At 36.4% G+C, this 16,213-nt stretch overlaps 1 protein-coding gene and 1 long non-coding RNA gene across 2 annotated transcripts in view; both read right to left on the bottom strand.

The window, feature by feature from the left end:
• The window catches only part of LOC125787471 (uncharacterized), a 241,440-nt gene that overhangs the window by 193,738 nt on the left and 31,489 nt on the right, over positions 1 to 16,213 (bottom strand). The gene's annotated exons all lie outside the window — the stretch shown is intronic.
• nckap1l (NCK associated protein 1 like) overlaps positions 3,594 to 16,213 on the bottom strand; it is a 29,677-nt gene continuing 17,057 nt past the window's right edge. The window contains exons 19-30 of the mRNA XM_007248358.4: positions 15,907 to 16,046; positions 14,407 to 14,538; positions 12,549 to 12,767; positions 11,467 to 11,597; positions 10,604 to 10,701; positions 10,349 to 10,442; positions 8,830 to 8,912; positions 8,666 to 8,746; positions 7,250 to 7,460; positions 6,989 to 7,098; positions 5,751 to 5,840; positions 3,594 to 3,944 (exon numbers count right to left, since the gene is read on the bottom strand). Coding sequence (XP_007248420.1) covers positions 3,828 to 3,944; positions 5,751 to 5,840; positions 6,989 to 7,098; positions 7,250 to 7,460; positions 8,666 to 8,746; positions 8,830 to 8,912; positions 10,349 to 10,442; positions 10,604 to 10,701; positions 11,467 to 11,597; positions 12,549 to 12,767; positions 14,407 to 14,538; positions 15,907 to 16,046 — 1,506 coding nt within the window. The 3' untranslated portion in view covers positions 3,594 to 3,827. The remainder of the gene's footprint in view (positions 3,945 to 5,750; positions 5,841 to 6,988; positions 7,099 to 7,249; positions 7,461 to 8,665; positions 8,747 to 8,829; positions 8,913 to 10,348; positions 10,443 to 10,603; positions 10,702 to 11,466; positions 11,598 to 12,548; positions 12,768 to 14,406; positions 14,539 to 15,906; positions 16,047 to 16,213) is intronic.

Below are 16,213 nucleotides of genomic sequence, written 5' to 3'. Positions count from 1 at the left end.
TACACGTTCATTAATAGTGGGCCTAGCTTTGATTTATAAGTTATGACTAGCTAACCTATCTTTAATTCATAAGTTATAACTTATAACTTATTAAAGCTAGGTTAGCTAGTCATAACTTATAAATAAAAGCTAGGTTAGCTAGTCATAACTTATAAATAAAAGCTAGGTTAGCTAGTCATAACTTATAAATTAAAGCTAGGTTAGATAGTTATAACTTATAAATTAAAGATAGGTTAGATAGTTATAACTTATGAATTAAAGCTAGGTTAGCTAGTTATAAATTAAAGCTATCTTAGCTAGTTATAATTTATAAGTTAAAGCTTAATCACGTCAGCTGACTACCTGAATATACTGAATATAGACGAGATTATTCCATCAATGGATTTTTTCCTTCCTTGATGGCACGGGCATATTCCAGGATGACGCGTGAGATCATCATTTTCATAAATGGATTGTTCACCACAGAGTCCAGACCTTAACCTCATTGAGAATCTTTGTGATGTTCCGGAGAAGACTTTGCTCAGTGGTCCAAATCTTCCATCATCAATACAAGATCTTGGGGCGTAATAAATTTGGATAGAAATAAGAAATAAGATTGGGCGATTGGGAAAACGATATCACAGTGAATGCGTGCCGTAATCAAAGAAAGCCAATCTTATGTTACATTTTTGTGTTATTTAATTATTAAACTTAACCAGGCAGTGCTGCAGAAATGGCGAAAGCAAAACCATACATTAAAGAAAACTGTAGAAAAAAAAAAGTTATTTAATGTTGGTATGAGCCATGGTATCCAGGGTAATGTCAGCATACCACCAAGAAGGATGAACCACATCCACCAGGATTAACTGTGGACGCAAGAGGAAAGAGCTGCCTGAAAGGGATGTTAACCCGGATTGTATCCAAAAAACATGAAACCACGGCTGCCCAAATCACGGCTGAATTCAATGTGCACCTCAACTCTCCTGTTTCCACCAGAACTGTCTGTGGGGACAATAAATTATTGTGGTCTAAAACCAGGTGTTTCAGTTTCATTGTCCAACCCCTGTTAATGTAATAATATTTGCATGACATTTAAGCCAATATTCTGCAACACAAAAGGCCCTGTACATTGCTGTTGACCTGTTATAAGGTATGTTTTGTAAGACAGATGGTTCTTTCAGGGTCACGGAACCTCGCTGACTTAAATAATTGAGTGAACAGAGAACATCAACCCGAGCACTTTTATAAATAGACCCTCTGCACGGCTCAGTCTGTACTAACAACACTCCCATATCCTATCCTCACATTCTAGAAGCGTTAAGGAAATCTTTAGCATTGCACATTAAAAATATAGGATTTAGGCCTGTCACAATTACTATTGATTTATTGGACAATATATTGTCCCAGAATTAATTGGAATAAGTGATATTATTGTTATTTTAAGACTATTTTTACCACTGATGTGTTGACAATATAAAGCATTAAAGCTATACAGGAACATGCGCAAGTTTTTTTTTTTTTTGGAAAAATCCAGAATATGTTTTAAACTTTAGATCCTCTAAGTAGCACATTTATCTTTGAGAACAGATGTGCATACACTTGGTATTTTAATCTCAGTGTCTTCATGAGGTAGAGTCACCTGGAATTGTTTTCTCAGCGTCTTGAAGTTCCTGTGCCCTTTTTTCACCAAAAGTTTCGTTTGGGTTTATTTGGGCCGTGGTGCTTTTTAGCAAACCACACCAAACGTCACATCATCATCATCAACAGACACGCCCACAGATGTCGTCACGGTTTCGCAAGAAGAACCTAGTATTTTTTGGATCCTTCTGCGAAAGAACATTCCTGGTTCTGGAATCTACTTTTGTTGGAGGTAACACAAAGAACTGGATCAAAAATAGATTCTTGAACCAGAACGGTGCCGGTTCCACATTGGTAGAAAAGCTTTACTAGAGGTGCTGAACTATAGTTGCTGCTCTTCTTTCATGCTGTAAAGCTCCAGCTCACCCACCCAAATCATCATATCAGTTGATCAGGTTAAGATCAGGCGGTTAAAGAGGACAAACATTTTTTTTAACTCATAGAAAATAAATTAAAGAAAAAAATAAAGAAAAAAAAGATTGAACGAGAAGCTACATTCAAACTTTTGACTTTTGGGACTTTGCATTAATGGGCTCTTCTTGCTAATAAAAACATAATGAACAACACTGAGTCCATGTCCATGTTCAAATCCATGTATTCAACAGTAAGTCAATTACATAATTACTGTGGTGGTCATCACCTGGTCATGGTCATGAATAATGTTAGTGGTGGTCATGACCTCACTATAGCGCAACAACACCTAAGCAATTGGAGTAGCACAGTGAGACCAATCTATTCCAGAAAGCAGCACTGAAGTCTCCATTAAACCCAGGGTTGATCTTCTTGCCTGAGAAGACATATCGACCTCCAGCAGCTAAAAAGAAGAGCATGTCCAGACAGTGGGGACAGTGTTCTTTGGGTCATAGTCAGCATTACTCTTCTTCAAAAACACAGCCAGTTGAGTTAATGCCAAAGAGCTTAATTTTTGTCTCATCTGATCACAGCACCTCCTCCCAATCACTCTCAGAATCATCCAGGTGTTTATTGGCAAACTTCAGATGGACCTGCACATGTGCCCTCTTGAGCAGGGGGACCTTGCTGGCACTGCAGGATTTTAATCCATTACGGCTCAATGTGTTACCAATGTTTTTCTTGGTGACTGTGGTTCCAGCTGCCTTGAGATCATTAACAAGTTGTCCTCGTGAAGTTTTAGGCTGATCTCTCACCTTCCTCATGATCAAGGATACCCCACAAGGTTAGACTTTGCATGGAGCCCAAGATTGATGTCGATTGACAGTTATTTTGTATGTATTTCTTTTTTTTACTATTGCACCAACAGTTGTCTCCTTCTCACCCAGCGTCTTACTTATGGTTTTGTAGCCCATTCCAGCCTTGTGCAGGTCTGTGATCTGGTCCCTGACATCTTTAGAATGCTCTTTGGTCTTGCCCATGTTGTAGAGGGTAGAGTCTGACTGAATAATTGAGTCTTTTTTTTTTTTTTTTTTTAGTACAATTTAAGACAGCTGTCTTTAATGTAGGTAATGAGTTGATTAGGAGTGTCTAACTGGTCTGTAGGAGCCAGAACTTTCTATGGTTGGTAGGGGATTAAATATTTCAAAATGCAAATAAATGTATATAATTTATGCAATGTGATTTTCTAGATTTGATTTTTGATATTCCATTTCTCACTGATAAAAATGACCTTCCCTTAAATTATAGACTGTTTATGTCTTTGTCAGTGGATCAAATAATTATTTCCCTTACAGTACATGGCTACTCTATGTGAAGAACTCACAGTTTGTCTTAATTAACTCCTTATAATTTGTCTAAATACATGGAATGTTTGTTATAAACCTCATCATTAATTAATAAGTCACAAATTAAAAAGTAATAAAACTGAATATTATAAAAAAAACTTCTGATTTAATTTATATAGCTAATTAAGTTGATATTCATCATTACAGTCAGAATAATCCAATTATCAAAAACTGAGATTGAAAAAAATAGAACATCAGAACATATTATGATTAGATCAATAACTAATAATCATTCTTTATTCAGATATTCGATATACTGAATCATCGTCTGTTTACAATCAAATCATCTCATATATTATCTATAACATGCAGAAATACAGAAGAACACAAGAATTAAAGACAAATGGTAAAATTATTATATTAATATTGATTCTTAAATCACTCCGGCAAAAAGATTACTAAGCTGTTTTGTTTTTGTTTTCAGAAGCTGTAAAGTGGCGTATTATGGGATGTTTAGCCCATGGTGTGGATGAAGGTTCTGTGGACCTCTCTGTAAGCGTTCCGCAGCAGAACATATGGGAAACAGTCCTCCAGCATGTCCTGACTCAGGAACGGCGACTCCTCTACAATCTAGAATAGAATTAAGATATTAGTATTACAGCAGTAGAGGAGATCCACAGAATTAAAACTGGAACTAAAAGAAGGTAATAAAAAAGGATCAATTAGTAATAAATCAATGTGAGTGTGTGAAATGACTACAGTAGTCAAATTTCCAAAAACTGAAGAGAGTTTTCTGCACTGTCTGCTTCTCCCCAGACGGGAAGCTAACGCAGGTTGCCAGATTCAAACACAATAGCAACCAATGATGACTTTGTAACTGATCAGTGAATATTTACGTTTAAGTGTCCAAAATGAATCTACTAAGCTAGCGATAGTGAAAAATTAACCAGCTATTGTTAACAAACCTTACTAAAGCTCAGTGATATGATACTTTTTCGCACCAGATTATAAGATGCACTAACAATAAACGTTACGTTCCAGTAAGCCAGGGCGATATTAACTAGAGGTTCGTCCCGCATAGCTTGTTTTAACATGGTAAACAAGCAGACTACAGTGCAATATACTGGCAAAAGAGCTAGCGCTTAGTGTAGTTAGTGGATAATGCTAATGCTGCTCCAGCAGTGCTAGGGGGAGTTAGCAGCAGGCTAAATGCCAGTGATACTTACCTCACGCAATGCTAATACTGCTCAAATCACAGTGCTGGAAAAACTGAAAAATACGGTACCTGTTCGGTTGAAAAATAGCCGTAGCTCACCTGTTACCATGGCTGCAGCACACTACCTGACATCTCAGGTATTATTTTTTTGGGATTTGGCAAATGGCAACTGATTTTATCGATTAATTCGAATTTACAGTTAAGGATGATGTGTCTTCATCAAAAACGTTTTTGATCTTTTTGGTCGAAATTAAGTTTTAATTTCTACCACCGACGCTCCTCCCTTTTTTTTTTAAGTTTGAGGGTGCATTGTGTCAGTACCTAAACTATGTTGGAGAAAGCTTTTTAAAAGTTACTGTATGTTCTCACTGTTTACAGTTATTTTTTTGCTTGTTTCTGGTTGCACTTTAACCACAAAGGAAAATTTAAATGAAAACAAATTAAATAAAAACTTGTTTTTAACCATTTCTTTGTCATCTGTAGTTTGATTTTTAGTAAGGGGAAATAAACGATAAAAATCAAAAATCTTTTTTTTTGGGGGGCCATATCACCCAGCTCTAATACATACTAATGATCATGTTATAAGTTACTATAAAAATATATTTAATAATGGTCCTTTAATGTGGTTAAAAATAAAATATTATCATTGACTTATATATAATTAGCAGTGTCAACGTTAAAGCATTATCACATGCAATCAATCTGGAAACTTTAACGCAGCCTTTTTTTTTTACACAAAAGAATCATTTTAACAAGTTTTGCCCCAACTTCCTCCCACAATTCAGAGACAGTCGGCATGTAAGTGTTTTAGGTTTTTTTTTTGTGACGTAAAGACGTGAAGCAGCTACTGTGAAGAGTTTAGAAGGTAGATTACATGTTATGTATGCTGAAACGTGGATTAAATCTCATAACTACTCTCACTGTCTTAAGATATTTCTCCTCTTCGTAGTATTGTGACAGAGCTTCATTGTGTTTGATGAAAACATTCTCTCTGAAACCTTAACCTTAAAGTTTTTAAAGTTTACTCCAGACTGATTACAATGCAAACTACACTACACATTTATGAGAAGTTTCTCTTTAAAAATACAAGAATCAAATATTACATATAAAACATAGTTAAGATTATTCTGATCAAATTTTCAATGGACTGACACTACTAATTATAATAAAAACCCAGAGACTGGTTTATGAATAATCAGAAACTGTTATGAAGGGGTCACCATGTCTAGCAGGAGATAAACCGAGTCCCGGTTTTTGATTTCCACTTTATCCACGTTCTGCCCGAGTTGCAGCAGCGCTGATGATGCCACCTGAGGACAAACACAACCCTTATTATAATTATTATTATTATTATTATTACACTATAGGACTGGTCAATATATTGTTAAAATCTATATATTCAGAACCATTTTATACAAGATTTTACACAAAACTGTCATATTGTAATATCTTGGCTAATATGGAGTTTTTTTGGAGGTATCTAATTGTGATTTAATTGCTAAAAATATTGTTTGATGTGTGTGTAAAAGTGTTCTGATTTCCTGAAGAATGACACTCTACAGACAACTTTCTTGTGTACAGTACCAGTCAAAAATTTGGGCATACCTTAAATTCAATAGTTTTTTTCCCTTGTTTTAAAGATTCCTGCATTGTAGATTAATAAGTCTCTCAAACTAATCAAAAAACATATGGAATTATTTAGTAAACAAAAAAGGTTATATTTTAGATTATTTAAAGCAGCACCTCTTGCTTAGATTAGACGGCTTTGCACATCTTAGCTGGATTTTTTCAGTCAGCTTTATGAGTTAGAATCGTCTGGAATGGCTTTCAGTTAACAGCTGTTCTGAGTTAATTACTTGATTCATTTCTTGTTCTCTTAATGTGTTTGAAAGCATCAGTTGTAAAGTTGTAGAGGTAGAGTTAGTATACAGTGAATAGCCCTATTTAAATAAGGTTCTAATCCATAGTATGGCAAGAACTACTCAGCTAATTAAAGAAAAAAGACTTGAAGAAATGAAGATCAGTCAATCTGAACTACAAAAAAATAAAAGAACTTTGAAAGTATCCTCAAGTGCAGGGTGTGATGAGATTGAATGTGTGAGTTAAAGCTGCCCTGCCCTATAAAAACACACACCAGTTTTGAGTTTGCTGTTCTTAAGAAGCATTGATTGATGTGAATCATGTCTCACACAAAAGAGCTCTCAGAAGACCTATGTTCAAGAATTGTTGACTTGCATGAAGAAAATGTTACAAAAGTATCTCTAAAAGCCTGTTGTTTATGTGTCCACAGTAAGACAGACAGTCTACAAATGGAGAAAGTTCAGCACTGTTGCTACTCTCTCTAGGTGTGGTCATCCTGTAAAGATGCCTGCAAGAGCACAGCACAGAGTGATCAATGAGCTAAGGAAGAATCCTAGAGTGTCAGCTAAAGACTTACAGAAATCTCTGATTATCTCACCTGGAGGAACTCTTTGAGGTGCTGCTGGATGTTTTTGTCCTGGGCGGTGAACATGGCAGCGGACAGGTGGTTGATGGCAGTGGACAGACAGTGGACGTTGTTTTGGTGACCTGGGAATCCAGAATAACCAATCCAATATCAATTACAAAAACAATTAAGCACAGTAATTTAAAACTTATTTAACTCAGTCAGTTGATCACAGTCTGTAGTGTAATATGGCTGGTGATCAGTGGGAGGTGGTTCTGGTTCTGGGCTCGGTACCTCCGTGTTCTCGGCTGTAGAAGGTGCTGGGGTCGATGGATAAGGTGGGCATGGAGACGGCGATGTAAACGAGCAGCAGACAGGTGATTTTATACTCCTCCTCAGTGGATGAGTTATCAGAGCGCATGTTAGTGATCGCCGAAACCAGAGCCGGGTCAATATCACACTTCATACCCGTCGCCGACGCCAGTTCATACACCCCCATCGTCACCTGAACAATATTAACACACTCAATAACGTCATCATAATCCTCAGATTATCTTTAATACATTACCCAAAATCAGTACTTTCTACTCAACTTTATACAATATTAAAATAATAATAGTCTGATTTAAACTTCTAAAGATCAATATTAAACTTATAAAAAGTCAGTCCCACACTTGTAAAAGTCAGTACTACACTTCTGCATTAAAAGAATCTGCACTAAAACTTATAAAAGTCAGTATTATTCTTTTTACCAGTCAATGCTAAACCCTGGTTAAAAGTTGGCTAAAAGGAATTAAACTTATTAAATCAGTACTGAACTTTTTAAATTCAGTATTAAACTTACAAAAGTTGGTATTAAACTTAATTAATCAGTACTAAACATGGTCAGTACTAAAATGTATTGTGTAAGTATTAAAAATACAGTACTACATTTAAAACGTAAGTATTCGAACTTATATGTCAGTAGAAGTTTTGGAAAGTGTAGGTAATTATTGTTAAACATATGAAAATAGTAACCATTTAGCCAGTACTAAAAGTATGTGCTCAATTTATAAAAGTCAGCAGTAAACTTACTAAACTAATTAACTAACTATTACGAAAAAAAATATTAAAAGGATAAAAAGTCACATTTAAACATCAAAAAGTCCATATTACACTTATAAAAAAGTGGTATTATACTTATCAACTGTCAGTACTAAACTAATACAAATTAATACTAGCCTTTTAAAAGTCAGTATTAAAACTCATAAAAGTTAGTATTAAACTTATAAAATCAGGACAAACTGAGTACTGAATTTTTAAAAGCTAGCATTAAAATGCAGTACTAGAAAGTCATTTCGGAAGTCAGAACTTAATTCCTTCAGTAAAAGTCTTGGAAAGTCAGTAATACACTTTTTAAAATCAGCAGTAAACTTACTAAACTAATACTTATACAGTTATAAAAATGAAAAACAAAAATGTATAAAAAAGATCAGATTTAAGTCACAATTTTAAACATCTAAAGGTCCATTTTACAGTAATAAATCGTGTGTATAATTGTCAGTATTAATTATGTTGAAAAACAAAAAACAGAAAATAATACAAAAGATAAAAGATTCAGTACTAAATTGAAAAAAAAAAACAGTAGTAAACAGTATTTTACTTTTAAAAGTACTAAAATAACTAAATAATCATAAGCCTCCAACCCTGTAACTGACTGTATTAGTTTACCTTGATGTCGGTGTCGGCGTGTATGAAGTTGTGGAGGTACTTGATGGGTCCCATAAGAAACGGACAGTGTTTCTGCATCACCTGAAAACAACACAAACACTCAGACCCTCAGAAACCCACCCAGAGCTCAGATCACACCGTGAATCAGAACCGTAATCCTGTACCTCCTCCAGCGCATCCTGAGCCAACTTCCGAAAAGACAAGATCACCCCAATGATGGTCATCCTCTTCAGCACGTTCTCACAGCCTGAGACACAGAACACACAAACAGATTTAATTCTATGCTAGTGCTGCACAATATATTGGCTAACAGCACTGTGACACTTCCTGCATGGCTCTGCAGTGGGCATTGCCAGCCAAAGGTGGGCGAGGCCATGAATCCTAATTTACGGTTTGAGGTCAGTCCGGGGGCTTTTCCTGATTCACTTGTTTTTCTGTTTATGTTCTTTTATTGGCTACTGCAGGCAATGTGGGTAGAAGAGCAGTTCTGTAGCATGCATATGTAACTCAGAGTGACCTACTGTATTTCAGAAATAACAAGTACTTAATGATTTTTTAGCAAAATGACACCTTTAAAATAACGGGTAATAAGTAGAGCTTTTTAGATGAAGTTGAACAATTTAATCGTGATGGAGAAAAACTCTTGAGAGTGTTGGTGTATTAAGGAATGGCTAAAATACTTCTGGTGAAAATTAATTTGCAATTTTGCAAGAATAACAATTTTAGAGAATGAAAATCTAATGCAATGCAATGTTTTCCCAATATTTTGCAGCTCTAGTTCCTCTCCAGGACTTTTAGGGAATCAATGATAGTATATCTGCTAAAATTCTCAGTGACGTTAAAAAATGCACACTACTACAAAACACTAAAAACACCACAATTTTTCTCCTTTTAATTATGTAATTTAAGTCATTTTTTACACCTGTAGTTGGTTTCTATGGTCCGGATCAGCATGACATGATGCGAAGCAGGAGGTTTAAGCGACACAAGAGAGTTGACTAGAGCTCAACTTTATGTAAATGAGCAGTGACGAGTGACAGTGACTATCAATCAGAAACAAATGCTCATGTGTCCGGCCTGAAATCCCTGCTTTGATTATTGGTTCCTACTGAAGATTTGTCCTGCTTGTAAAATGGAGAAGAGGCTGATCATCGCTGTGTCTGGTTTAAAGCATTTTAAAGGGCATATTAAACAGGAAAATAGAATGTAAGTGGTTTCTATGGTTTCTATGACGATATAATAACAGTTTTTACATGAATAAATGATTTAACACATAAATAACGAGCTGCATAGATGATCCTGTCATGCATATGATGTGATTTCAAATAAAGTGAAACGGTTGTATGAGTGTATAATGTTTAGGACTTGTGCAGACAGACTGTTTCTGTATCCTTGCTGTCTGTGTGCTCATGTTTGGAAACACCCACTAGTGACAGCTCATTCTGTGATTGAGACACCCCCCAAACGACTGATCGCCTGCTGCACAGGCGACACAGAGCAATTTTATCGCGTTCGGTGTAGACGCACGGTAAGCAGATTGTTTGAGCCGTACAGCACTGCTACTGCACTACTAAAAAAACTTCTAAAAAATGTAGACCAGTAGTGTATATATTATACATTATTATATAAGAATGTTATAATATAATAATCTGATGGTTGGTTGAAACCTGATTTCATGTTTACCTGTCAGTCTCTTCTGCAGGTTGCTCAGGGTCTCAGGTTTATCAAAATTAGCCTTTAACTGAACCAGAACATCCATGTTCTCAAACACCAGTTTCTGAAGGAGAGAAAGAAATATACAATCAATCAAATTAAATTAGCACTACAGTACAGTTTACCCAGATCCAGGCTGGTTTAGATGTGAACGGCAGTAGAATGGTGAGATTTCTACATTTTTAAATTTAATTTTATAATATTTTACTGGATTCAATGTCGTACCTTCAGCTCTGCAACCTGGGAGGTGATGTGCCACATCAAGTTCTCTCCCAGAAACTTCAGCCCGTATGGACCAATCAGCTCCGCCAGTGCTCGCAGCTCTACACACACACACACACACACAAGGTAAATAAATAAAGGTCAAGAAAGAATACAAAATAATAAAATGTATCAACACATTACACAAAAGAGCAAAAATGCAGTAATACAGAAATTACATTATACAGCTCTAGAAAAAAATAAGAGACCACTTAAAATGTTGAGTTTCTTTGATTTGACCTATTTGGAATATAATCAAGAGGAAGATGGATGATCACAACTATCAAACAATGCTGAACTGCTTGAATTTCTGCACCAGGAGTGGCATAAAGCAGTGTGTAAGACTGGTGGAGGAGAACATGCCAAGATGCATGAAAATTGTGATTAAAAACCAGGGTTATTCCACCAAATATTGATTTCCGAACTCTTAAAACTTAACGAATATGTACTTGTTTTCTTTGCATTATTTGAGGTCTGAAAGCTCTGCATCTTTTTTTTGTTATTTCAGCCATTTCTCATTTTCTACAAATAAATGCTCTAAATGACAATATTTTTATTTGGAATTTGGGAGAAATGTCGTCTGTAGTTTATAGAATAAAACAACAATGTTCATTTTACTCAAACATATACCTATAAATAGCAAAATCAGAGAAACTGATTCAGAAACTGAAGTGGGCTCTTAATTCTTCCAGAGCTGTACATTAAGTACAGAAAAAAATAATCAACAATTTATTTCTGTTTATTTGTCCCATATTTTGTTTATAAAAATGATCTCATCAGACCCGTGCATGATACTCTGAATAAGAAAAATATATGTATTTTTTTACCACAGATATCTGAGAACTCCTGTGCCTTGAAGTTCTGCTCATTCTCAGAAGTGTGGTTAACAAAGCAGTGCATTGTGGGACAGTGAGCGATGGCGCCGCTGCTAGCCTGACGCAACAAACCCTCCAGGTACCTGAGGAGCAGAGAGAACATCAGCTGAATTAATGAACATTAATCGGTCTGTTATCACTAATTAATGAGAATGAGCAGGTGATCTTATAAGGTGATAGATACACAGCAATTGTCAGTAGTTTGTAATTCCTTTAGAATTTTCTAGACTTCTGCATAAATACAGCTCTGGAAAAAAATAAGAGACCACTCATAAATAAGCGTATCTTTGATTTTACCAAATTGAAAACCTCTGGAATGTAATCAAGAGGAAGATGGATGATCACAAGCCATCAAACCAAACTGAACTGCATGAATATTTGCACCAGGAGTGGCATAAAGTTATCCAAAAGCAGTGTGTAAGACTGGTGGAGGAGAACATGCCAATATGCATGAAAACTGTGATTAAAAACCAAAGTTTTCCACCAAATATTGATTTATCTTAAAAACTATGAACTATGGATCTGTCTGACTGTTGATTGATTGGTGGAGTCCAAAGTCTTTAGAGATGTTTTTGTAACCTTTTCCAGCCTGATGAGCATCAACAACTCTTTTCCTAAAGTCAGGATTCACTTCCATAAACATGTGTTGTGAAGAGCAGACTTATTATTGATAGATAAATCAGGCTCCGCCCACTCACACCTGATTGTCATCCGATTGATTCAAAATACCTGACTCTTTATTCACCTTCAAATTAAGTGCTAATACTAGAATTTTGATATATTATCATAAATAAATGACCATATATAATATTTCTGTCTAATTTGTTTAAATGGTTCTCTGTATCTCTGTATTTAGGACAAGGATCTGATGATTTTAAAGGTCTTATTTATGCAGAAATATAGAAAATTCTAAAGTGTTACAGTTAAATGATAATAACCCCCAGTTGATCAGCTCTCCAGATTTGTATTATTATTGAATATTCTCATTATTATATGTAATAAAGCAGAAGTCAATAACTGGAATGAGTTCAGACCAGTTGGTGTAGAGCGTGGTGATGGTCTGAGCTCCGTGCGAGTCCAGTGGCTGGGTCTGCTGGAGCAGGACGGTCTTCACCAGTCTGGCGACGTCCACAGTGATGTAGCGGCTCAGGGTGTTCAGCCCCGTCACGTAGGCCTGGATACCGGACAGGAGCTCGGAGGGCCGGGCGATGTCCTGGGTGCTCTGGTTGTAATTGGCCATCCGCACAAATATCCTGTAAAAACACCTCAGTCAGACTGATGTCATTAGACACTGGGTTTTGCCACAAGAGAGAAAAAAGTGTGTCCATTGCTGCTCTATAAAAAGGCACTCTTGGGTAGTGTTCCTCCTGGTGAGAGACTGTTGACTGCTAGTCATGCCTTTACAATGCAGTTAGAGACTCTTAGATGTTTTGCCCAGTAGACAGACTTTGAGACGGTGTGTATAATTGGATGAGAGACGCCCAGTACTCTGAGCTGCAGAGACCCACCCGTTGTTCTGATTGGTTAAACAAACCCCGTAATCTGATTGGGCCGGATAAAGCTTTCCTATTGGTCCATCAATCAGGCGTCAAAACAGGGTCAAAATTCGCAACTGCAGCTAGAGCTTCGCACACCCAGCAGAGAAGATGAATGAGAGGATTTTTAGCTCCACAGTGAAAAACGCCCACTGTCACATTTACAACCTCACAAATTCCATGTGATTTTTGGTCTGACCCAGCTTAAGCCATTTGAGCAGTACTGATTCACACATTCAAGAGATTGGATTTACAAATTAAAAAATATATATTTATATATAATTAAAATATTTTTTTCACATTCGTACATTTGAATTATTATTAATATTACTTTCTGTTTCAAGTTTGCACATTCCAGTTAATTTGTGGATTTGGATTTTTGTGCATGTAGTTGTTTAAACGCAGTTACAAGTTTCAGTACATTTGTGACTTCTGTTTTACAAACTCAAAATCTTTATGACCCTTTTTTGACTCCATACAAACGTGCACTGCTATAGGCCAAAACCATATTGTCTTTAGTGACAAATTCAGGTTCCGTTTAGGATCCAATGACGGTTGGAATTGAGTATGGAGGCGTGGATGATATGGCCCTAAAATAATATCACAATATTTCATGGTATTTTCATGATAACTATACTCTTAGCGATATGACAAAACATTAAATAAAAAAAAATGTAAATAATATACTACTGCAACAAAATAAAAAAATAATTTTAAAATTAGGGGTGGGTAATATGGCAAGATATTTCCAGGTATAATATCATTCACTATATTAAAAAATGTTGGCGATATTATTGCATACGATACGATATGGCACAGCCCAAATTGCCACAACTACTGGTGTGATTGAACTGGGTAAATCTGAACTCATCTGAACCCAAGCAAACTGAAGCCACTTTTGCCGGTTAGTCTAATGATAAGTGGATTTCTTAAGGCTACACAAGTGTTTACTCCCAATCCTTTGAGTTCCCTTGGCTTTGTGCTTGTCAGAATGCTCTTACTTTTACTATTAAACATATCGCTAATCATGATCATTCAAGATTATTTTCCAACTATATTTAATCCTCGAAGATGATGTTTCCTTCCACGTTTTAATAATGCATTAGACAGTTCTTAAGTCGATTTTCAGTCATTTCCTAAGATGTTTTCACTGCTTGATGCATGGCAATAATTTGACCCTTTTGAAACACATGGTTGTTTAACAAATGAGCAAAGCTTCTCACTGCATCAGTTAGGGAGGCCTTTACCAATCTGCTTTGTTAAATACAGGTTGAGCCCTTTTTTTGGCCAGGCGGTGTAATAAACACATACATAAAGATATACTGTAGAAATGTCAGTTCTGTGAAATTCTGCATACTTGCTGAGACGCTGCTCCAGCTGTGAGAGGAGGAACTCGGCAGGGACGAGGATGTGTTTGAAGGCGGTGAAGTCGGAGCACATGCTGTAGGAGGTGCAGAGCTCGGTGAGGGTCAGGTGCATCTTATCCATGCTGAGGACAGATAACAGGAACATGATGTTATAATTCAGTATGAAGCTTCAGTAGAAGTAGAAGAGAAGAAAAGAGAAGAAGGAAGAGTTTTTTATACCGATTTTCTGCTGGACAAAATAGACAAACATATTGGGATGCCGGTTAATTCACGGTTTCTTCTAAAATCAAGGGTATTAGGAAGAGTATATCCTGCTTTCGTTGAAGTAACTGCCTCTTGTGTCCAGAAAAGACACTTTTAGTAATTCCTACTATATAGGGTGATCATATTTTTATTTGGGTAAACCAGGACACCTGGATAAATGACGTCAACACCTAATTTGCATAATACATGTTTTTGAAGCTGTAAAAAACACCCTAAATATGTTAGAAATGATACAAATGAACAACTTCTGTTGCTTTTTAAATAGGCCGTCACTTTTTTACAATAACTTCATTTTTACGTGAATTACATAAATATGTTTTTTGCCATGTTCTTACATGTTATTATAAGAGCAGCAGTTAGACTGAACTGTTATTCCACATTTTTTTAGGGGTTTTGTTTGTTTTATTTATTTTTTTACGTTTTCTTAACTTTTCTTTATTTTTTCTTTATTTTTATTTTTTTTATTTTTAAACCTATCATAGACAAATTGTTCAATGGTTCAATAGATATTTAGCTTTTTACAAAGAGGCAGACACTGTGGACGAGGTGAGGGACAGGCTGTGTGGTGAATGAGGTGAGAGACTGACTGAGACTGTGGGAGTTAAATTCATTCGTTTGTGCGCTCCGCAAAACAGCAAGCTGTTTCTCCGGAGAGGAAATTTATGTGGAGCTTTGATTTGTCGCCCCCTCTAGGCAGCATACCCCCCTTAAGAAGAGGGATGCTCTCACTGACGCGACTCAGGGATTATGTCACATGCAGCACCATGCGCAGTGCCCTAGTGCCTGTAAATTTAATAGTCCAATGAAGGTAATTAAAAAAACAGGACATTTCCTCACTTTTTGAAAAAAAAACGGGACCGGGACTGGACGTGAAATACGGACATGTCCCGGGAAATACGGACGTTTGGTCACCCTATACTATATTTTGGACTTAATTGCATTCAGCCACTAGAGCAAAAGGTTAGTTCGTGATTGGCTGTTGTTTCTCACCAGTACGCATGTGGATGAGTATAAAACGTGATTATAAAGCGGTGTCCACAAACATTTGTATATATTATTGTACAGATGTTAAGTGTTTTTTTTTTTTTAGAAACACTAGCACTCTTTGAGCAGTGATTTTTTTAATATAAACATATATATAAAAGTCTTTCCTCAAAATCTCTGTATTCAGTTAATGCCTGATAGGTAATTATTCTGAATAAAACAGTGACCCCTGCAGGACTCACTTGGTGACCACAGCTCGGTCCTTCCTGTGACTCTCGGTTCCCGGTTTCTCTTTCGGGACTTCTCCTTTCTTGGGCATGGGTTTCTTCAGCTTCTTATTGCGGGCGGTGCTGATGGTCTCAGCGCAGTGTTTGGGCAGCAGCTGCAGGACAAAGGAACAGAAGAGCGTGAATTACCGTATTTTTTGCACTATAAGGCGCTCTGGATTATAAGGCGCACTCTCAATAAACGTCTATTTTCTGGTCTAGAAGTTTTCCTTCTAAATTCAGGAGGTCTCACCGCTGGGTGGCAAGCTAAGCTAAGTTAAGT

Source organism: Astyanax mexicanus, chromosome 24 (genome assembly GCF_023375975.1).
Source record: "Astyanax mexicanus isolate ESR-SI-001 chromosome 24, AstMex3_surface, whole genome shotgun sequence".
Taxonomy (NCBI): Eukaryota; Metazoa; Chordata; class Actinopteri; order Characiformes; family Acestrorhamphidae; genus Astyanax; species Astyanax mexicanus.
This window is presented reverse-complemented; position numbering and strand designations above follow the sequence as displayed.